We start from the raw sequence: 23,756 nt of genomic DNA on the forward strand, positions 1-23,756 counted from the left end.
CTCGGGCCCTCGGTGGCTGCTGCGGGAGGAAGGAGAGTTAACAAGGCCCGGACAACAATAATACTTGCCACATCTATATACCAATACCCAAAGAGGCGGATCCAACTAATCTTGCCCATCAAATCATGTCAATCCTACGATTTAGACTGCTTCGAAGGCGAACGCTCATATAATTTAGCGTGAAATTAATATCACACCAAATATCAATAATAAGTCTTAACCATATAATTAATATGTAGTTGATATCTTATCTAATATAAGCAATTAATATTCTACTAAATATTAGGTATTCCCTCCGTTTCTAAATATAAGTCTTTTAAGAGATTTCACTACGAACTATATACGGATGTATATAGACATATATTAGAGTGCAGATTCATTTATTTTGTTCCATACATAGTCTTTAGTAAAAAAAATTAAAAGACTTATATTTAGGTACGGAGGGAGTACCCATCAACGTACAATTAATGTTCTACTAAATTTCAAACGTGCATTGCCGTACGCATTTACTTACTACTTCCTGTGTAACGAAATGTTTGTAGTTTTAGTAGGCTAATAATACAAAGGGAGTAGATGCAAGTTACCGTCATATTCTTCCCACTGAACTTTATATTCTTCCCACTGAACTTTAAGGCACAATAGAAGCTGCAAGAACCAAATCTATCATCCCTGACGAAGCCTCTCCCCATGGCCATGGCCAACATCTTCATCTGTTTCCTTCTGCTATCATCGCTCATCGCTTCGCCTCTGGAGTCCGCAAGGATCGTCCACGAGCACCGCGCCCACATCGCTGCAGGTACTTCCTCTCTCCATCAGATCCTAATAGGCATAGCAAGTAATAAAGAAAGTAAAGCCCCTACACTTTCTTGGCCGACATCAGAAATCGACTCTGCTGTTTGCATCAGGTGAGGAAACGCCTGATCGCCATCTACTCGGTGGTCTTGGGGAAATCAAGAGGGCGCAGCCCCGTCAGTTCGCGCCGCCGGCGCCGCAAGCGAACGAGCAACGCTACCCCCCGACCTGGCATACTGGATCCCCGTAATGTCTAACTGTCCGTGCAAACCTGATGGAAAAATAATAACATCAGAATTCTGTGCTTCAGGTGATGCGTGGTGTATGGTTCTCTTCTTTTATCTTCAGTACCTTCCAGACGTGTTGAATTGCCTGTAATATGTGATAGATAAGGTCGACAATGGATCTTGACATTGCGTGTCACATAGAAAAGTAATTCTGAAACTCCTTCAGAATCGAATCGACATGACACAACTTTGCAACTGATGAACCATATATACATGGACGTGATGCATGTTCCTCCTATGTAAAATCGACAACAATTGGATCCGCTTCTAGTTCTACCGCCTGTGTTGCACTACTTACAACACTAAACCTTTATGTGCTTCATCAAGTGTCCGATGAAGACAGATGACATGAAGACTAACAGCACAAACATTACGGAGAAGCCCTGTTGAGGTGATCCTGCTTCCCTAAGCAGTTCCTGAAATAAGGCCAAGATGAAATGATCAGATATCTGACAGTTAATAAAATACATATCTACATAAGCAATCATTTAGAAATCAAAACAACAGTGAGACCAACATTAGATATTTCAATGGACAATGCTGCGCCACAATTTTGTGATCCCACATGTTAATTTCCTTCATAGAAAACCTCATTACAATATTAGTTAGCCTTTCTTGATCCTTATCTATCACCAAATGCCTGTCCAAACCTTGTCCATCAAAGGTGTAGTTCTGAAAATCCCACTGGATTGTCACTACTGGAAAAAAGTAGTTCTCAAAGTCTTACTGGATTGTCACTACTGGAAAAAGTGAAGTCAGTGATTCATCTTTATTTTCGAGTTTATTTTAGTCCCTAAGAAAACTATTGGTCGAGTTCCTTATCTCTCAACTACAGTATTGGTCAGGTTTGGCACTTAACTTTCAGTACCTAACATATGTGGTCCCTGAACTCAGACAGAGTTGTATGACCAACGGCGTGGAGATGATTTCGTACAGAACGGTGGCCAATCAGCTCAAGAATATATAAATCGTAACTACCTCTATCCGGGTTTAAGCCCGCCATGGGTTTTTAGGTCTTCAATTTGACAAGCGAAACATGTTATATTACACATGTTTTGCTAATCAACTTCAAGACCTAAAAACACATGCCCGACTTGCAGACCCGGATGAAGAGAGTAGAAAACATGTGAAAAAGGGAAAAAACGTTATATTAGAAAACTAAATTATGTCTAAAATATGCAAAAAAAAAAGTTTGCAGATTCCAAAAAGCACTTATATTTTGTAAAATAGGAAAATAAGAAAAATTCGAAAGTATTATTGGAAATACTAAAATTTCGAGAATAACTGAATAAGGTGGCAAAGAATACTAAAATTTCGAGAATAACTGAATATGTCAAATAAACATGTTTTTCATGAATTCACCGGTTTCTTTGAGCATCAATGGATTTCTACCTTTTTTGTTAAATTCGTAGATGTTTTAGTTAATTTATTAATAGAATAACTTGCTAAAGTTTGTTTTTAGGTTACATCTTTCCAATTATTTATTTATTCAAGACTCATTAAAAAGATTCCAATTGCTTGACATGGTTGCCGTACCATGTCCACACATTAGCCATACTACTTCAAGTGAGATCAGTTGTTGCGTCCTCCTAATTTGCTGCTCACGCATTAGTACTGGTATTTTCTCTGTTGATTAGGCGCATTAGCATCTACTCCTGCTACATCTCACAACCAATCGATGACTATCTTGGTCCCAGAGATTTTCCAAGCGTGTCTTCTAAACCGTGACGGAGGGAGTATTATAAGCTAATTGTCAAATTTATCTGGTATTAGGTTTCATGGGCCAAAACAAAATATGGCTGATAGTTGAGAGATCAAAAGTAAAAAATTCTGTTTATATCAGGATACATATTTTACTTGCATCGAGGCATCACATAACTTTGTATCATAACTACCGAGTTAATGTATATTTTTAGTAGCAAATCATATCCAGTCTAACGTTAAGTGTGATTATCATAATTTGTCATTTTGGAGCCAGCATGATACCCCATTGGTTTTGCATTCATGCTACTTTGGATTTAAGGAGGATTAATGTGATTTAAATAAATGTTGTTGGATTTTAGACTAAGATTAGTACCTATTTGCCCCTCATAAAAAAGAAAAGATTAGTATGTATTTGAAGTACCATAGTTGAACACCATCTAAGCAGTAACATAGATAAGAAAGTTGCATAAACGATCACGTCATTTGAATGGGGTCTTACCATATCTTGCTGAAACTTTTTCTGATTGTCTTCTCTTGTGTATAATTGTTCTCCAAGAAGCGTCGATACTACAGAGGCACCCTAAACAAAAACATGCAATAAAAATAGGTCAAAATGATACAATAGATTAAATTTTTAGTTATCCAAAAAATGATTCTGAGCAGTAACTCCATAAATAGTATTTGATAAATTAAATATATTCATCTACAAACGAGACACTCCAGAAAAATGTAAAACTTCATATATTATTTAGGGTATGAAACTTCAATTCTGGAACTGACACTGTAGGAAAGAAGGGTCCTGATCTGCCTTGATAAACAAACTTGAAGAAGAAACTCATTGCATATTTTATTTGAAATACTTAATCACTAAGTGACCTGATAAAGACACCAAAAACATCCTTATGTCGAAAATATCAGTCAGCTGTTTATTTTTGGCCACGAGTTCAGATATATTTGTCCGTGTGCAGTGTGTTTTGACTGCGGAGTGAATTAGTACCTTGGTAGTGCATGAAGGTTTGGCTCCACAATTATCTATGCATCTAGATGCCTGAGAAGCAAATGAAACACATGGTGAGAAGAAAAATGCATGATACTGTTTTTGATGCAGCACAAAAGAACAGTGATGTTATCACTCACAGCATCAAACGCTGATGATACTTTGGCCTCATAGCCCATCATCGCCTCCGACCGAGGGGACGCGTCCTCCTCCTCTGCCTCCTCCGGCACCGGCGAGGGGGGATTGGCAGCGATGTAAACCACCCGCAGCTTGAACTCCTCGATCAACCTACCCGGCGCCCTAGTGAACTGCACAAACCGTCGCATCCCGCATCAGGCTGCAGAAAACGTTCCGGATAAACAGGCGTCCATCAGTCAGCAGAAGAACCACAGCGACAATGAACCTACCAGTTCAGGGACGAGATCTCTCATGGTCGCCCCGTCCCGCGCCACGGCGCTCTGCACGAGGAATTTGTCCTTGCAATGGTGATCCATCTGCATGTCTCTGGGAGCCTGCATCGTAACTAAACCGATCCCAGCGCTTCAGCGACGATGACTGACACAGTGGGCGTCAGTCGGTCAGTTAAGCAAAGCCGCACCTGTGACGCTGCAGGAGCTCCGGGGCTGCAGTATGCCGCAGGTGTGGCGCACCGAGTACTTCCTCGGGTTCGTCGTCTTCACCTGCGGATTGATCGGCACAGCCGCAGTCCGTCACCATTCCACCCAATGGCACCGCAGACAGAGTGGCAGCAGAGCGTGCGGACAAAGACGAGGGCATTCAGTTACTCACCTTGAACGCCACGTACATGTCCGTCTTGTTGATGAGCTGCATGCAGCACGATCGCTGCCTCTTGACCTCGTCTTCTCGATCAGGCCGCAGAGAAGAAGCAACAAGAAAAATCAGCCCAAGATAGCACCAAGAAGCGCCGCTGAATTGGGTAGGTAGGAATGGTTCTTGAGGGGACTTACAGGGGATCTTGAGCTCGGAGGGGCAGACCCGAAGCAGAGTGCCGCTCATGGCTCCGATCGGAGAACTCTGTCCGCGAGGGCCAGCAACAGCGAGAAGATTCGATCGTTGCTCCTGCTTCTCAAGAACCAAACCAGCGCAGTGAACTGGACGGCGCGAGAGGTGGTTGGGCCGGCGGTGGTTCCTGCCTCCGGAAGCAAAGTGCGGGAATAAATCGCAATGATGATGATGATCTGGAGCCGCGGGGAGGAAGCGGAGAGGAATAAGATATCCTCAAGAATAGTGGTGGTTTTGGCCTCTCGACTTTAGCCGCTCTTGGGGTGTTGGGTCCTGCCCTCCTGGGTGGTGGCTTTGGATTGGGCTGCAGCGCAGAATGCACAGCCGCCGGCGCCGGCCGGGGGGATGTGATCTCGCCATCGCATTGGGTAGGATGCGGCGTCCACGTTAGCCTAGGCTCTGCTCTGACTGTGCGTGCCTCCTCCGGATTTCCCCCCCTTTCTAGCTCGACTTTGGCCTTTGGGACCTGACCTATTTTTCTTTGTTTGATTGGATGATTGTGGGATCGATGTGATGCGTCACCGTACAACTGAATTTTGCCTGTTGTGCCTGGGTAAAACGACACTCGAAAGTGAAGATATCTGGTCTACTGGTTGGACCTGGGTAACTGGCTAATGGATTGGGTTGTCTGCTGCATCGCATTGCATTGCAAGATGGAGTGGGTGGATTATCATCTTTGATTGAAGGCCGCCAGGGGGGTGGGTCAGGGCCAGGTAGCAGTGGTTGCGAAATCAATTATCGGTGAGATATCAGCTTCACGAACTCGAATATTTTCAGAAGCATGGTCAGACCGCGACTGGGTTTACCCAAAACTGAACGAGGGTACTGTGCTAGGTTGACTGCGATGGAGTTTCACACTTGCGCATTAGGGCACGCACAATGCGTACCCTCAAGGTGATGTCTCGTATGTCATGTAGGATCGAATGTTAAAAAAGTAAGTTCGGATAAGGAGGCGGGATCCTTTGCACGAGGCGGATGTTTGAAGAGAAAATATGTGATTCGGTGTAAACAGCTGAAAAAGTTAGAGCGGAAAGTAGAGATGTATGTGCATTAGAGTTTTTTTTATGAGGCATTCTGATGATAGCTTGCATTGAAGAGAAAAAATCAATATGGATGCCTTAAATTACTTTTTATCATGAGGCATCTGTATCCATATGTACACCCATCATTTTTTTTAAATAACACAGCCATAACATTCACCGCACGTCTTCTACTTTCCTCTTTACCTTTCAGGCTTTGCACAGTCACTGTCCAGTGTCCACCAATCTGGATGTAATATAATTATATTACTTTTAAGGCCCAATCCACAACGCTTCATCACCCAGTTTATGTATGGTGGGCCATCGTTGAAAATATTCGTCATTAGGTTCTGCAAATAAAGTTGCAGCCCTGCCTTTTGTGTTGTATTGGAACACTTAACATGTGCCTGAAAGCTTCATATTCCATGCCCAGGCACATGTTAAGTTTCCAAGTATTGCTGAAGACTTTGGCAGTAATGCTGAGAAACTTTGCACCAGAAGGCAGCTCTCCGCTGCCAAAATGTATTACGGGCAATTCCTATTTGACGCTCATAGGGTATATGATGCCCTTTGCTAGGGGGAAGATTTTATCACCCACGTCTACAGTTGGTGTGGGTCTGGCCATAAGCGTCTAAACGCTAGTTTGCTTGAGTTAGAATTTGTCACAATTGCTATTTTTTCTCCTTTCCTTTTTACTTCTCTTTTCTTCCACTTCTTGTATTTTATTTAATTTTAATAAAATCTATTTACACAATTAAAGTCAAATTTGTTTGTGTATGAAAAAAATAAAATGTTTGCATGTGCGTACAAATAGTCATGTAATTTAATTAGTCCGAAAATATTTTCTAGCAATTTTATTTTATTAATAAAGGAGTTCCAATATTTACAATAATATTCGTTTAATTTAAAAAAATGTTCACACATTTAAAATAATGATCGTGTAATTTTAAAAGTGTTCAAATATTTTCAAATATGTTCATCTTTATTCTACAAATAGTCATTGTCTATTTAAAAGAATTCCAATGTGTATTAAAAAGTTCAACATATTTTTTGAATCTTCATGTTTTCTAAGAATGTTTTTTATAAAAAACATATTTATCGGAAAAAGAAATGTAAAACTAAAATAGTAAATAAAAATAAAGAGATAAAGAATAAAATAATAAAAGGGGAAGTAGGAAACTTTAGTTTGTCAAAAATGATCACTTTCTTTAAAAATGTTGGTTTATATGTCACGGAATGTTTATATTCTGCTTGAACCAAAGAACCAGGGAAATCAAAATCAAAATATAAATGGAAACGAGTAAAAAAAGTAAAGGAGAAAAATAAAATACATAAAATAAAGTAAATTAAGAAAATTGAAAGAATCATTCATCATCCATTAACGCCATCTAAAATGTTTTCCATCTATGATCTGATTGTGATGTGTAGGTCATTCCATTATGCAATGACTTGAGGCATACATTGCGCCTCTATGTACTTGTGCACAAGATCGTTGATATGGCTTTGTTTAGGCTGACGTTATTTATATGTGTCTTAGATGCAACATATTTGTATCACGTCTTGTTCTCATTCTAAGACACTTTAGGTACCCGGGGTCCCTTAGATTGATCCATGAGGAGGTAAAGTGCAGCGAGACATGGAAGGCTACAAGCGAGTGACAATAACAATTAGTACGATAGCCGAAAACAACACCTTGGGGATCATGAGGTGCTCTCACTAACCGTCTAATGCATTGGTCGGGAGAAATCATTACTAATCTAGGTAACCCCTCGCGGTGATAAGGTCCTTGGTTGGATAATAGAGACGCGATGCAGGTTGATGATCGGTCGTGATGTTATTTGAACACATCCCTCACATCTAATCATTTAGAACACACCATGGTGGTGTCTACCAGAATCACGTTGGAAATTAAGATAAGATCCTAAGTGCAAGTATAAGGTTATATGGAAAGTCCTCATGAGCATGCCTATTTCCATCTATTTGATCTCTCTCTTAATCATGACTACTATTTGTTCGGTGTAGAGAACTGAACCTTCATATGAGAATGATAGCTTGCTTGAATCTTTATCTAATAGCAGAACTTTCTATGGCTCGATACCTATGGTCACGTTGGGGAATGAGGTGAGCACTATCAACATCCGAAGGATCAAAGGTAATCAAGCTCCCACACCCCATCCATTAGTAAGGTGATGTGTCCACTCTCCAGGTATGTGGGCTTTATGGGTGTTCTGCTTGACATAGACATGGATTAGGTTATTATGAGGATTCCAATTATACCTCATGGAAGATTTTGGAGTAAGGTGGTATCTAGGGGCCTAAGGTGGTATCTAGGGGCCTTGCCCCCTCTGGACATCTGCATTGTTTGCTTCAAGATCTTCTTTGATCCCGGAGTCGCCCTTATGCTAGAAACCAATGTAGAGATAAGTTGATTCCTTCGAGATTCCTCTTCCTCCTTGAGCTTCATCTTCTCAGAACTTTCGGAAACATAGCGACGTATCACATCTTATTGGTCCGACCTAGAAGAAGACATGTCTCCTACAAAAAGTTCTATATTAACCTAACAAAAAACTCCCTAAAGAAAAATAGAGCGACAACTTGCCATGCGAAGATAAAAAACATCGAAAAATATAAAAGAGGTTTTTCATGGGGAAGGAGTCTACCTGCCAAAGATGGGCCAGAGGAGAGGCCCCATCTTCCTAGACTCCCCCTATATCTACCTTGGTAGGGTAGGCCCTAGGACCGGCGTCTAAGTCCCACAAGGCTCCTCCCTTGTCCCTTTTGGACACGTATATCCCTTCTTCGATGAAACATCTACAACTTATTTTATTTTATTTTTAGAAAATATTTTTACGTGCCTTTCTATGTTTGATGATTCGGAGCCTGTGACCGGTTCTGATGTTCCAGTTAATAAAATCATCGGTGGAGATTGAGTGTAGTGTTTCAACCTCCACGCCAATGGGATCACCAAAAATGTAATGTTTGGCCATTTACCACCCTTGATTCTCCTTGGTATTGATGAGCATTATTTTTACACTCCTCTAATGTGAGTTTAAACCGAAATATTTCATTAAAACTGAGATATTCGCTCCGTTACAACTACTAATGACTAATGAATACAAAGGGTTCCAATATTTGGTCTTTATTTTGTTTCCATAAGAAAATGGCCATTTATGGATGCAATCAAGCCAATACATGAAAAGGAGTAAAGTGGAGATAGAGGAGATCAAATGGGAGGTGCGGCAAAGGAGCGAGAGTAAATGATGGTGTTCGATACGACAATCACCGCACGAATGAATGGTCGTATGGTGATGGTGTCCTCGAATGGGGGTACCTAACCAAGTCAGCCCAGACCCCTCGGATTGGGCCGATGGGTCGTCCTCCTTCTCAAGATGGATTCTGGAATCTGTACGATGTGGCGTCATTGAGACTGCATTTACCGGAGGCTTGACATATACTCCAAGACTTCTCCTACCGCCCCTACACCAAGATACCGACCTTGTAACCCTAGATACCCTACCTGGCATGTATATAAGCCATATAGTTTTGCCCGTAGAGGGGACATCAACACAATATCCTTCACCTAGCCCTAGAGTTAGATCACATATGACGCTCTCAAGGTAGATCAACTTTGTACTTGATACTTCTCCATTAATATAATTAAGAGTAGGAAGTAGGGTTTTACCTCCATCAAGAGGGCCCGGACCTAGGTAAACATCATCCCCTTGTTATTGTTACCATCCGTCCGAGATCCACAACACGAGACCCCCTACCCCGAGGTCTCCCTGTTTTCACACAGACACTTGTGCATTCATTCAGAGTTTCGCTGCGAGATCGATAGAAGGATCGATGGGATCATTGGTTAACGACTCCAAACTCACAGGCATGATTCCCATGCCCAAAATTTCTGTCTTGAAAACACCTTCTCTCCTTTGCGGGATCGAGGCGACCCATGACTCCTCTGTGGCCTTAGCTAAACTTTCTTTCAAGGATGAAGAGCTGAGGTATTTTTCTGGAAAGCGACTCAAACAACGGTCGACTAGAGGCAGTCGACGACACTGTTCTTCAAACCAGTTCGGCCAATTTGATGGTTACAGATATGACAGGGGATGAGGATACTAGGGCTTCGGACCCGCAGTCCTTAGAGATCGAAACTCACCCGCCCACCCACCTCCCACATCGAGTATCGCCCCGATAACTCGGGCCCACTAGACGTTTCGGATCTAGCCTATGTGCAAGAACTTCTTGATGAGTCAACCACAAAGTTCTGGGCTAGGTTCTTGTGTGTCAAACACAAGATACCAAGCTACCAGGACTCGGATATAATAATAGCCTTCCAACACGGATGCAAGGATAAAGGCGTTTCGAACGCCCTCGCTCGCCGCTGTGTTCAAACACTCCCGAAGTTATCCAATCTAGTGTCCAGATTCTGCACCATCGAAGATGCTTGGCTGACCAGGGAAAGTACATATTCTATCTCTTAACACAATCCAAGACGTGATGTACTCGCACCTTGGCGCGAGCCACACAAATGGAACACCATGGCCGAAAGGCCTCGGAATAAGAAGAAAACCCCCATCCACCCCGGAACAACACTCGACAGCCTCCTGGATAAACCATGCCCAATACATGCTATTCTACTTATTTCCTGCCAGACTCACGGCCTTCGTGACTCTTGGGTTGTGAGGCAGGTGGCTAAGGGAGGGCCCGCCCTTCTCGTAGGCGCCCACAGCCACATAGAACAATCCTCAGATGAAGACAAAGTAATAATGATTTATCAGACGACCTTCGCGTCCAACAACCAGCGCAAACGAGCCCTGCGGGAAATCAATTCTATCCAACAGGTGCCAACCCAGGGCACATGGATAGACACATCGATCACCTTTGATCAAGAAGACCAACCAAGGTCGACACCGAACACATGCCCCGCCGCGCTAGTCCTGAACTCAGTTGTGGGTAGCTATCGACTTCACAAGGTGTTGATGGACGGAGGCAGCAACCTAAATATGATATATGCATACACTGTGGACAAAATGCACATCAATAAATCACGCATAGAACAAAGTGGCACCACCTTTAAAGGTACAATACATGGTTGAGAGGCACGCTGCAACAGAAAAATAACCCTGGATGTAATCTTCGGAACACTGGACAATTACCGCGCCGAAGAGGTTACATTCCACATCGCCCCTTTTAAGAGTGGATATCATGCCCTCCTCGGGCAGGGCGCCTTCTCCAAATCTCAAGCAGCACTGCATTACGGCTGCATGAAGCTCAAAATGTCGGGCCCAAACAGGATCATTACTATCTCAAGCGACTCCAACGGAGCAATAAGAGCCGAGAATAAAACAGTGTCGCTTGCCCACGAATCCTTGTCCAGATCCCTCGTGGAAGAGGAACTGACCACACTATGTGCCAAAGTCGATCGAGATGATGTCATCCTCGAAAAACGACCGAAGTTTACCTCATTAAAGCCGGCTGACGAAATAGTCAAGTTCCAAGTACACCCCATGGACCCAGCTAAAATGGCGTCCATTGGGGCGAACCTCGATCCCGAGATTGGCGAGGTTCTACGAAATTTCCTTAGTGAAAACTTGGATATATTTGCTTGGCACCCTTTTGATATGCCGGGGATAACCCACAGGCTCGCAGAACAGAGTCTAAACATATTAAAAGGTACAAACCTGTCAAACAAACATTTCGACATTACTCCAAACTCAAGCATCAAGCAATGGGTGAGGAAGTGGCTAAACTATTGGAGGTCAGGCTCATCCAAGATATAAAGCACCCCTACTGGCTTGCCAACTTGGTCATGGTACCAAAGAAGGATAGGTCATGACGCTTGTGCATCGATTTTAAAGACCTCAGTAAAGCCTGCCCCAAGAACCCCTTCCCATTACCACGTATCAACCAAATCATGGACGTTACAATAGGGCATGAGTATTTTTGCTTCCTGGAGGCCTATTTAGGATATCATCAAATAAAGATGAAAGAGTATGACCAGGCAACAACAACATTCATCACACCTTATGGTCGTTTTGTTTTAACACAATGCCCTTCGGACTAAAGAACATCGGCGCCACATACCAAGACATGATTCAATCATGCGTGGAGAAACACGCGGGGAAGACCATCAAGGCCTACGTTGATGATGTGGTCATCAAAACTAAACATGTTGGAAAGTTGGTAAACAACCTTCGTGGTACATTCGCTAGCCTACAGGAATATCAAATCAAGCCAATCCTAAGAAATGCATCTTCGGAGTCCCAGCCATCAAACTCCTCGTCTTTATAGTACTACCCTTGGACAGTTTGGAGGTACCAATAGAGCTCAAACACAGACAAAAACAACCGGGATGCGTGGCGGCATTAAGCCGCTTCATATCAACACTCGGGGAGAAAGCCTTGCCTATAGAGCTTGCTAAAGAAAACAAAGACATTCACATGGACCAAGGAGGCCGTGACGGCCCTGGAAGATATCAAAACTCTCCTCGCTACTAATATTGTCATGACGGCGCCGGGTGTATGTGAGCCGATGATATCATACATCTCAGCCCCAAACCACGTGGTTAGCATAGTGCTAGTGGTTGAACGAGACATGGAGGGTCACAAGTTTCCGGGTCAGAAGCCTGTTTATTACGTCTCTGAAGTCTTGACCCCTTGCAGAACATGTTACCCTCACTACCAAAAGAGAGCAAACACCATATTCATGCCATCATGAAAACTCTAACACTACTTTCAAGAGTTCTCGATGATCGTGCCATCAGATGTCCCATTAAGTGACATAATTAACAACAGGGATGCAATGCGGCGTATAGCCAAATGGGCCATAGAGGTCCTACCTTTGAAGTCGCCTATCGAATGCCTCGAGCTATTAAATCTTGGGGTTGTCCGACTTTGTGGCCAAATGGACGGAACCCAAACTCCCTCGAGAGTACAACACCTATTCACATTGGACCATACTTCGATGGTTCAAAAATGCTTGCTAGCCTAGGTGTTGGTGTCGTACTCACGACACTCACAAGAGACAATATTCGATATGTGTTACAAATTATGTACACGAATTCCAACAACGCGACTGAATACGATGCCCTCCATGGATGTCAAATGCCTACAGGTCCGATATGATTCCAACCTCGCGATCTCACAAGTCAACGGTGGATTTGATGTTAAGGGCCCAAAGATGACATGATACCGGAATGTCGTCTTAAAAATCTCGGCCACTTTCGAGGGGCTGGAATTTCAGCACATACCCCGAGATAGCAACCAGGTCACACATATACTCGCCCGAATGGGTGCAAAGCGGGACAAAGTCCCGGACAATGCCTTCCTCAAACAGCCCTTGAAGTCATATGTAATGTAGCAAGATGACAAAAGAACGCCGGAATCAAGCGATGCCAGGGAGAATTCCTCACCCGAAGATGAAGAAGGACAAGGTTCAATGAGCGGCCTGGCTATTCAGGAAACATCTTCTGCACACAAAGTCATGGCAGACATCGCACCATGGACAGAGCCATTCCTTGCATACCTGCTCCATAAAGAGCTCCCTGATGTCTCTTGAACTATGTCAGTATTTCCCCAAAGAGGAAGGGATGATGCAGCACATCTACGGTAGGTATTTCCCTTAGTGATGAGATCAAGGTTATCAAACCAGTAGGAGAACCATGCAACACTATGTAAACGGTACCTGCACACAAATAACAAATACTTGCAACCTGCCGTATAAGAGGGGTTGTCTATCCCTCTGGTGTAAAAAGATAGATAGATTTGTGGTAGATTGGATAAATACATCTCGATAAAACGTGAAAGAAAACAAGTAATAGAAAAAGTGCAGCAAGGTATTTTTGTCTTTTTCATAATATAGATCTTAAGATAAAATTTGCAAATAAAGGAAAAATCAAGTAGCAATATAGATCTGAAAGTATATGATAGGAAAATAGACCGGGGGGGGGGGGCGTAGATTTCACTAGTGCCTTCTCTCAAGAAATAGAAAATGGTGGGTAAACAAATTACTGTCGGGCAATTGATAGAAAAGCAAATAATCATGACGATATCCAAGACAATGATCATTCATATGGGCATCACGTCCAAGATTAGTAGACCGACTCCTGGCTGCATCTACTACTATTACTCCACACATCGACCGCTATCCAACATGCATCTAGTGTATTAAGTTCATGAAAAAATGGAGTAATGTAATAAGAATGATGACATGATGTAGACAAGATCTATTCATGTAGGAATAGACCCCATCTTTTTATCCTTAATAGCAACGATACCTTTGTGCCTTGTTTGCCCTTTTGTCACTGGGAAAGGACACCACAAGATCGAACCCATCACAAAGAACCTCTTTCGATTGCAAGATAAATAGATCAACTTGGCCAAACAAAACTCAAATATTAGAGAAGAAATATAAGGCTATAATAATTGATAATGGATATTAAATTAAAGCAAATCTGATCATAAACTCACAGTTCATTGTAGCCCAACAAACACACCGCACAAAGTCGTTACATCAAATAGATCTCCAAGAGACCATTGTATTGAGAAACAAAGAGAGAAGAAGCCATCAAACTACTGCCTACGGACCCGTATGTCGGAAGTGAACTACTCACGCATCATCGAAGAGGCACCAATGAGGATGATGAACCCCTCCATGATCGTGTTCCCCTCGAGCGGAGTGCCAAAAAAGGGCTCTAGTTTAGATCTTGTGGTTGTGGAACTTACGACGGTTGGAACAAATTTTCATCGACTCCCCTAGGCTTTCTGGAATATATGGTTATTTATAGAGCGAAGATGTGGTGCGGGAGGCCACCGAGGTGGGGGCGAGCCTAGGCTCCTCGGCGCTGATACGTCTCCAATGTATCGATAATTTATGAAGTATCCATGCCATATTTGCCTATGTTTATAATAACTTTATATGGTATTGATCTGCTTTATATGATTTATTGAGAACTAACCCGGACTGACGTTGTTTTCAGTAGAATTACCGTGGTGTTGTTTTTTGTACAGAAAATGGAAGTTCCCAGAATCACCCGAAATTTTTTTATGATTTTTTCTAGAACATATGAGCAACGTTGGAGTGAATAACCACTAGAGGAGGGCTGCCATGGATGCACAAGCCAAGAGGGTGTGGCCTGGGACTTGGTCGCGCCCTGATGGCTTGTGGGGCCCATGTGGCTCCGTTGCGCGTGATTCCAACGCTGAAAAGTCGTGTAATCTCAGAAACCCCGGAAATAAAGAGAGAACTTCCGCTTCGCTGCCACAACTCTCTGTATTGCCGAAAACCAATCTGGAGCGATTCCAGTACCCTGTGTGAGAGGGAAAACCATCACCGGTGGCCATCTTCATCATCCCGACGGAGGCCATGACGAGGAGGGAGTAGTTCATCCTCGAGGCTGAGGGTATATTCCAGTAGCTATGTGTTCAATCTCTCTCTCTCTCTCTCTCTCTCTCTTTCGTGTTCTTGAGATGGCACGATCTCAAGAACACTGGCTTTGTTAATATAGTTGGATCATATGATGTAGTTCCCTTACCATCTAGTTGTGATGAATTGAGTCTTTTCCTTTAAGATCTCGTCATGTTGGATTGAGCATATTGGTATGACAACACTTGATGTAAGTATTGCGTGGGATACCCGTAGTGACATTGGAGTATTCTATTGATTCACTTGATATATGTTGAGGCATCAACTTGCGGGTTCTGGTGACCTTGGGGATCTATGCATAGGGATTGATTGCACGTTTTCATACCATGTTCTCTTATAGCAATCTTAGGGTGCTACTTGCATGTTCTTTCTGTTGGATTGAATATGATAGCTCTAAAATTGTTTGATGCATGTCGCATAATTTACCCACGGATACTTGAGGTGACATTGGAGTATCTAGGTGACATTACGGTCGATTGATATGTATCATTGGTATTATTTTAGTACGAACTCTTAGATAGATCCAATGGAAAGGATAGTTTGATGTTATCTTAGTACGAACTCTTGAATAGATTGAACGGAAATTATAGCTTGATGTTATCTTAGTACGAACTCTTGAATACATTGATCGGAAAGAATAACTTTGAGGTGGTTCTACTACCTACACCAATTTCATCTTATTGTTCTCCACTAGATAGGAACTTTGGAGTGATTCTTTGTTGCACGTTGAGGGATCCAACTATGTTAGCATTGTTGAGAGATTGCACTAGTAAAAGTATGTACCCTAGGCCTTATTTCCAAGCATCAATACAACGTTTTGCTCGCTCTTTGCCACTTGTTAACTTGCTATTTTTATATTTTCATATTACAAAAACTCATATCTACCATCCATATTGCACTTCTATCACCATCTCTTCGCCGAACTAGTGCACCTATACAATTTAGCATTGTATTGGGTGTGATGGGGACACAAGAGATTTCTTGTACTTGATTGCAAGTTTTCTTGAGAGAGACCATATTCATCCTACACCTCCCATAGATTGATAAACCTTGGGCCATCCACTTGAGGGAAAATTGCTACTGTCCTACAAAACTCTACGCTTGGAGGCCCAATACGAGTCTACAAGAATAAAGTTGTGTTGTAGACATCAAGCTATTTTCTGGCGCTGTTGCCGGGGAGGTGAGTGCTTGAAGGTATATCTTTAGATCTTGCAAATAAATATTTTAGTTTCTTGTTTCTCACTAGTTTGGTTTTATAAAATAAAACTACAAAAAATGGAGTTTACAATGCCTCGATGGTTTAGTCTTTTAATGTCTTTCGTGAAAATAATGGTTTGGAAAATATAATTTTCTAGGAATTGAAACTTCTAATTCCAACTTTTCTTCTAAAGCTTTCATCGTGGCATCGACAATATGTTTAGTAAAAGCTTTGTTTTGTTTATAGGCATGAGGTCAACTTATCATGGATTGCAACAAAGAAATACAATCAATCAAAGAACAATTATCATAGTTAAAGTATTTGTAATCCAAAAGAGTGGGCATATCACTAGTTAAAGTTTTGACCTCTCCAAATCCACTTTTATCAATATTTTCAACAAGATTTTCACCCTCCGAATTATCGGGACGCCTTCTAGCTAAAGTTGACTCTTCTTAAGCCCCTTTTTCTTCAATTTTAAGTTTACTAAACAAGGAATAAATATAAGAAACACCAATCATTTTAAGATCTTCATCATTTTTATGAAAGCAATCACTAGAATACGCTTTTCTAAGAATTATCTTTTAGCCCGAAGCACAGAGGCTCTTTTCTTACTTTCATCCATACAAACATATAAAGCTTTAATTGATTCATCAATCTTTGGCACACAAAAATCAACTTGATATTTTCTACGCCATTAGAAATTCTATCAATACTTTTAGCCATATCATCAATCTTATTCAACTTTTCTTCTATCGTAGCATTGAAAACCTTTTGAGTATTGATAAATTACTTAATATTATTCTCAAGATCAGAGGGGTTCCTGTTGTAAATATGCCCTAGAGGCAATAATAAATTAGTTATTATGATAATTCTTTGTTCATGATAATCGTTTATTATCCATGCTATAATTATATTGATTGGAAACACAAATACATGTGTGGATACATAGACAAAACACCGTCCCTAGTAAGCCTCTAGTTGACTAGCTCGTTGATCAAAGATGGTCAAGGTTTCCTGACCATATACAAGTGTTGTCACTTGATAACAGGATCACATCATTAGGAGAATCATGTGATGGACAAGACCCAATTATAAATGTAGCATGTGATCGTGTCATTTTGTTGCTATTGTTTTCTGCGTGTCAAGTATTCATTCCTATGACCATGAGATCATGTAACTCACTGACACCGGAGGAATACCTTGTGTGTATCAAACGTCACAACGTTACTGGGTGACTATAAAGGTGCTCTACAGGTATCTCCGAAGGTGTCCGTTGAGTTAGCATGGATCAAGACTGCGATTTGTCACTACGTGTGACGGAGAGGTATCTCGGGGCCCACTCGGTTATACAACATCACATATAAGCCTTGCAAGCAATGTGACTCAAGTGTAAGTCACGGGATCTTGTATTACGGAACGAGTAAAGAGACTTGCCACTAACGAGATTGAAATAGGTATAGGGATACCGACGATCAAATCTGGGTCAAGTAACATACCGAAGGACAAAGGGAATGTTATACGGGATTATATGAATCCTTGGCACAGAGTATCAACCGATAAGATCTTCATAGAATACGTAGGATCCAATATGGACATCTAGGTCCCTCTATTGGATATTGACCGAGGAGTGTCTCAGGTCATGTCTACATAGTTCTCGAACCCGCAGGGTGTGCACACTTAAGGTTCGATGATGTTTTAGTATAGTTGAGTTATATGTGTTGGTGACTGAAGGTTGTTTGGAGTCTAGTATGAGATCACGGACGTCACGAGGGTTCTCGGAATGGTCTAGAAACAAAGATTGATATATATGAAGTTTTTGTTTGGATTCCGGAAAGTCTTCGGGCATTGCTGGCACTGTCCCGGGAGTGACGAATGGGTTCCGGGGGCCCACTGGGTGGGCCCACCACGCCCTGCTACCTCTTGAGCTTGCGTTGGTTTTTTCCCTTGAAGAGGAAAGGGTGATGCAACACAGTAGCAGTAAGTATTTCCCTCAGTTTGAGAACCAAGGTATCAATCCGGTAGGAGTATCAAGCCAAGTTTCTAAAGTACCTGCGCAAAGATAGCAAACTTGCACCCAACGCTACAAAGGGGTTGTCAATCCCTTCACGATTGATTGCGAGGTGAGATCTGAAGGCGGAAAGTGCAACAAAGTAAAAGTGTAGTGTTGAAAATATGATGTGAAGTAAACCCGGGGCCATAGTGTTCACTAGAGGCTTCTTTCATAATAGCAAATATTACGGTGGGTGAACGAATTACTGTCGAGCAATTGATAGAACTGCGCAAAGTCATGAAGATACTTAAGGCAATGATCATACATATAGGCATCACGTCCGAGACAAGTAGACCGATACTTTCTGCATCTACTACTATTACTCCACACATTGACCGCTATCCAGCATGCATCTAGTGTATTGAGTTCATGACAAACAGAGTAACGCCTTAAGCAAGATGACATGATGTAGAGGGATACATTCATGCAATAGATATAAACCCCATCTTTTTACCCTTGATGGCAACAACACGATGTGTGCGCCGCTACCCCTTCTGTCACTGGGTGAGGTCACCACACGGTATGAACCCAAAACCAAGCACTTCTCCCATTGCAAGAATCATAGATCAAGTTGGCCAAACAAAACCCACAACTCGAAGAGAATTACAAGGATATGAAATCATGCATATAAGAGATCAGAAGAAACTCAAATAAGATTCATAGATAATCTGATCATAAATCCAAAATTCATCGGATCTCGACAAACACACCACAAAAGAAGATTACATCGGATAGATCTCCATGAAGATCATGGGGAACTTTGTATTGCAGATCCAAGAGAGAGAAGAAGCCATCTAGCTACAAGCTATGGACCCGAAGGTCTATGGTGAACTACTCCCGCATCATCGGAGAGAAAATGGTGTTGATGAAGAAGCCCTCCATATCTGAATCCCCCCTCCGGAAGGGCACCAGAACGTGCCCCAGATGGGATCTTGCGGAGACAGAAGCTTGCGGCGGCGTAAAAGTATTTTCGTGGCTCTCTCTCGTGGTTTTGGATTTTTTGGGGATTTATAGGCGGAAGAAGTAGGGTAGAGGAGCCACAGGGGGCCCACAAGCCTGCTAGGTGAACCCCCAGGCCTCGGCAAGGGAGCTTGTGGCCTCCCCTGGTGCCCTTTGCCTTGGTTCACAAGCTTCCTGCGTATCTTCTATTCCGAATTTTTTTTCTTTTTGGAGGTTTTATTCCGTTTGGACTCCGTTTGATATTCTCCTCTGAAAAAGGTCAAAAACACGGAAAAAATAGGAACTCGCACTTGGCACTGAGTTAATAAATTAGTCGCAAAAATATATAAAAGGCATACAAAACATCCAAAGTTTGACAAGACAATAACATGGAACCATCAAAAATTATAGATATGTTGGAGACGTATCACGCCCCAAGGGGTCCACATGGGTTTATTGGATGGGCAATAAGTATAATGGGCTGACAAAGTCATCCAAGGAAAGCCCATGAGGAAAAAGTGGAAAATCCAAAAGAGGTGGGAAAATAAGGAAGGAGTCCTAATCCAAGTGGGATTGGAGAAGGACTACTCCCTCCCATTTCGGCCGACCCAAGAAGGGCCTCTTTGGCCGGCGCCCTAAGGGCTTACCCCACCCCTTGGCTCCTCCTATATATACTTGAGGTTTAGGGATGTTTGAGACACAACTTTGCCACGTGCAACTCAAACCTACACCTCGTAGTTCTTCCTCTAGATTAGATTTCTGCGGAGCTCGGGCGGAACCATGCAGGAATAGATCATCACCAACACCGGCACACCGTCACGCTGTCGGAGAACTCATTGCTACTGCGACAACAGACCTTCCCTGGCAACGGCGCTAGGAATCCTGCTGCTACAGGCTACACCTTTAGGGACTTCCTTGGCAAATATGCAAAGGATTTCCCCGCGGCCTTGGAGCCTTGCGTTGGTGTTCTCTTGAAGAGGAAAGGGTGATGTAGCACAGCAGCGGTAAGTATTTCCCTTAGTTTCAGAACCAAGGTATCGATCCAGTGGGAGGATCGCGTCAAGTCACAAATACCTGCACAAACACAAAGAGCTTGCACCCAACGCTATGAAGGGGTTGTCAATCCCTTATAGATTGTTTGCAAAGTGAGAACTGAAAGCAAAAAGTAAACAAAGCAAAGTAAAAGTGAAAGTGGAGACGATAGTTGTGAATAGACCCGGGGGCCGTAGTGTTCACTAGTGGCTTCTCTCATGAAAGAAAGTAGACGGTGGGTGAACGAATTACTGTCGAGCAATTGATAGAACCGCGCAAAGTCGTGACGTTATCTATGGCAATGATTATATCTCTAGGCATCACGTCCAAAACAAGTAGACCGATACTTTCTGCATCTACTACTATTACTCCACACATCGACCGCTATCCAGCATGCATCTAGTGTATTAAGTTCATAAGAACAAAGTAACGCCTTAAGCAAGATGACATGATGTAGATGGACAATCTCAAATCTATGATGAAAGCCCATCTTGTTACCCTTGATGGCAACAACATGATGCGTGCCTTGCTGCCCCTTCTGTCACTGGGAATGTTGACCACATGGTATGAACCCAAAACCAAGCACTTCTCCCATTGCAAGAATCATAGATCTAGTTGGCCAATCAAAACCCAAGACTCGGAGAGACTTACAAGGATACCAAATCATGCATATAAGAAATCAGCAAAGACTCAAATATAATTCATAGATAATCTGATCACAAATCCACAATTCATCGGATCTCGACAAACACACCGCCAAAGAGGATTACATCGGATAGATCTCCATGAAGATCATGGAGAACTTTGTATTGAAGATCCAAGAGAGAGAAGAAGCCATCTAGCTACTAACTACGGACCCGTAGGTCTGAAGTGGACTACTCACGAGTCATTGGAGAGGCAATGATGTTGATGTAGAAGCCCTCCAACTCAAAGTCCCCTCCGACAGGGCACCGGGAAGGGTCTCCATATGAGTCCTTGTGGAAACGGAAGCTTGCAGCGGCGGAAAAGTGTTTCCGGGGATGCCCTGATTTTTTCTGTGATTTTAGGGAATATATAGGCGAAAGAGCTAGGGCAGGGGACCTCCAGGGGGGCCACAAGCTTGGTAGCCGTCGACCCCCCTGGTGGCGGCTACAGGGCTTGTGGGCCCCCTGTGGCTCTCCTGCCTTGGCCCTCAAGTCCCCCGATCTTCTTTTGTTCTGGAAAAAATTATTTCGGGGATTTTGTTCCATTTGGACTCCGTTCCAAAATTAGATCTGAAAAGAGTCAAAAACACAGAAAAAACAGGAACTGGCACTTGGCACTGAATTAATAAGTTAGTCCCCAAAAAGATATAAAAGGTATATAAAACATCCAAAGTTGACAATATAACAACATGAAACCATCAAAAATTATAGATACGTTTGAGACGTATCAAGCATCCCCAAGCTTAACTCCTACCCGTCCTCGAGTAGGGAAGTGATAAAGAATGAATTTTTGATGCTTTCATGCTACCTAGCATAGATGTCCTTTGTAACTCCTCTTATGTGACGTGAATGTTCACATCCATTAGATTCAGAACAATAGTTTGCTATTGATGTGGAGACAATAATACTTCAAGCAAACTAGCAAGGCAATCATGAACTTTCAAAATAACAAGGCCAAAAGAAAGTTATCCCTACAAAATCATATAGTCTGGCTATGCTCTATCATCCTTGCACAACGAATTTAAATCATGCACAACCTCGATATTGGCCAAGTAATTGTTTTCACACCTTTACTTTCTCAAACTTTTTCAACTCTCACACAATACATGTGCGTGAGCCATGGTTTTAGCACTATAAGTGGAATGGAGTGTGGTGGAGGTTGGAAGACAAACAAGGAGAAGATGGTCACATTAACTAGGCATATCAATGAGCTATGGAGATGCTCATCAATAGATATCAATATGAATGAGTAGGGATTGCCATACAAATGATGCACTAGAGTAAGAGTATGTGAAAGCTCTTAAAGAAAACTAGTGGGTGTGCATCCAACTTGCTTGCTCACGAAGACCTAAGGCAAATTTGAGAAGCCTATCATTGGAATATACAAGCCAAGTTATATAATGAAAATTTCCCACTAGCTATATGCTGGTGACAAAACGAGAGACTCTCAATCATGAAGATCATGGTGCTTAATAAGCACAAGTGTGGAAGGATAGTAGCATTGTCCCTTCTCTCTTTTTCTCATTTTTTTGGTGGGCTCTTTTTCCTCTCTTTTTTTATATATATTTTTATTTTGGTGGGCATCTTTGGCCTCTTTTTGTAAATGGGCTTCGCTGGCCTCTTTTATTTCCTCCATGGGACAATGCTCCATCAATGATGATCATCACACTTACAACTCAAAACTTAGAGCAATGATGACTCTATATGGAATGCCTTCGGACTTGTACCATGACAATGATCTAGCATGGCATAGACATTAATGGAAACATCATGCTAGCTATCTTACGATCATGCAATGGCAATGCAGAAGCTGTGGCACATGTCATGGTGGTAGTTGCATGGTAATATATCTCGGAATGGCTTTGAAAAATCCATAGTAGGTAGGTACGGTGGCTGTTTTGAGGGAGGCTATGATACGTCTCCATCGTATCTATAATTTTTGATTGTTTCATGTTAATATTCTACAATTTTCATATACTTTTGGCAACTTTTTATACTATTTTTGGGACTAACATATTGATCCAGTGCCCAGTGCGAGTTCCTGTTTGTTGCATGTTTTTTGTTTCGCAGAATATCCATACCAAACGAAGTCCAAACGTAATAAAAACTTAAGGGGATTATTTTTGGAATATTTATGATTTTTGGGAAGAAGAATCAACGCGAGGCGATGCACGGAGGGCCCACAAGCCCTGTAGCCGCCACCAGGAGGTACGGTGGCGGCTGGCAGGCTTGTGGCCACTCTTTAAGGCGGTTGGAGCCCTTCTTTCGCCGAAAGAAAGATAATATCCGGAATAAAACCGTGTTAAAATTTCAGCCCAATCGGAGTTACGGATCTCTGGGAATTTAAGAAATGGTGAAACGCAGAATCTGGGAGCGCACAAACAGAAGGAAACAGAGAGAGAGATCCAATCTCGGAGGGGCTGTCGCCCCTCCGCCGCTATGGAGACCATGGACCAGAGGGGAAACCCTTCTCCCATCTAAGGAGGAGGTAAAGGAAGAAGAAGAAGGAGGGGGGCTCTCTCCCCCTCTCTCCCGGCGGCGCCGGAACGCCGCCCGGGACATCATCATGTGACGACGATCTACACCAACACCTCCGTCATCTTCACCAA

The 23,756-nt window shown here is 42.5% G+C and overlaps 1 protein-coding gene and 1 long non-coding RNA gene across 3 annotated transcripts; one reads left to right on the forward strand and one right to left on the reverse strand.

Annotated features, from left to right (window-relative positions):
• Window positions 1–525: 525 nt before the first annotated feature.
• LOC123427550 lies at window positions 526–1,355 on the forward strand. The gene is made up of 2 exons (XR_006622407.1): window positions 526–796; window positions 906–1,355. It is a non-coding gene; the product is annotated as an uncharacterized LOC123427550 (long non-coding RNA).
• Window positions 1,259–5,197, reverse strand: LOC123430680 (vesicle-associated protein 1-3-like). Of its 2 annotated transcripts, XM_045114529.1 has the most exons (8): window positions 4,749–5,184; window positions 4,570–4,640; window positions 4,379–4,460; window positions 4,188–4,303; window positions 3,921–4,088; window positions 3,781–3,831; window positions 3,283–3,363; window positions 1,259–1,495 (listed from the first exon to the last, which is right to left on the reverse strand). In XM_045114529.1, the coding sequence occupies exons 1-8, from the start codon at window positions 4,795–4,797 to the stop codon at window positions 1,382–1,384; spliced, it is 732 nt and encodes a 243-aa protein (XP_044970464.1). In that variant the 5' UTR covers window positions 4,798–5,184; the 3' UTR covers window positions 1,259–1,381. The 2 variants fall into 2 exon arrangements, with proteins under 2 accessions (XP_044970464.1, XP_044970463.1); XM_045114528.1 differs by lacking the exon at window positions 1,259–1,495 and having other exon boundaries at window positions 2,414–3,363; window positions 4,749–5,197.
• Between the last annotated feature and the right edge of the window lie 18,559 nt (window positions 5,198–23,756).

This window comes from Hordeum vulgare, chromosome 2H (genome assembly GCF_904849725.1).
Source record: "Hordeum vulgare subsp. vulgare chromosome 2H, MorexV3_pseudomolecules_assembly, whole genome shotgun sequence".
Lineage (NCBI taxonomy): Eukaryota > Viridiplantae > Streptophyta > Magnoliopsida > Poales > Poaceae > Hordeum > Hordeum vulgare.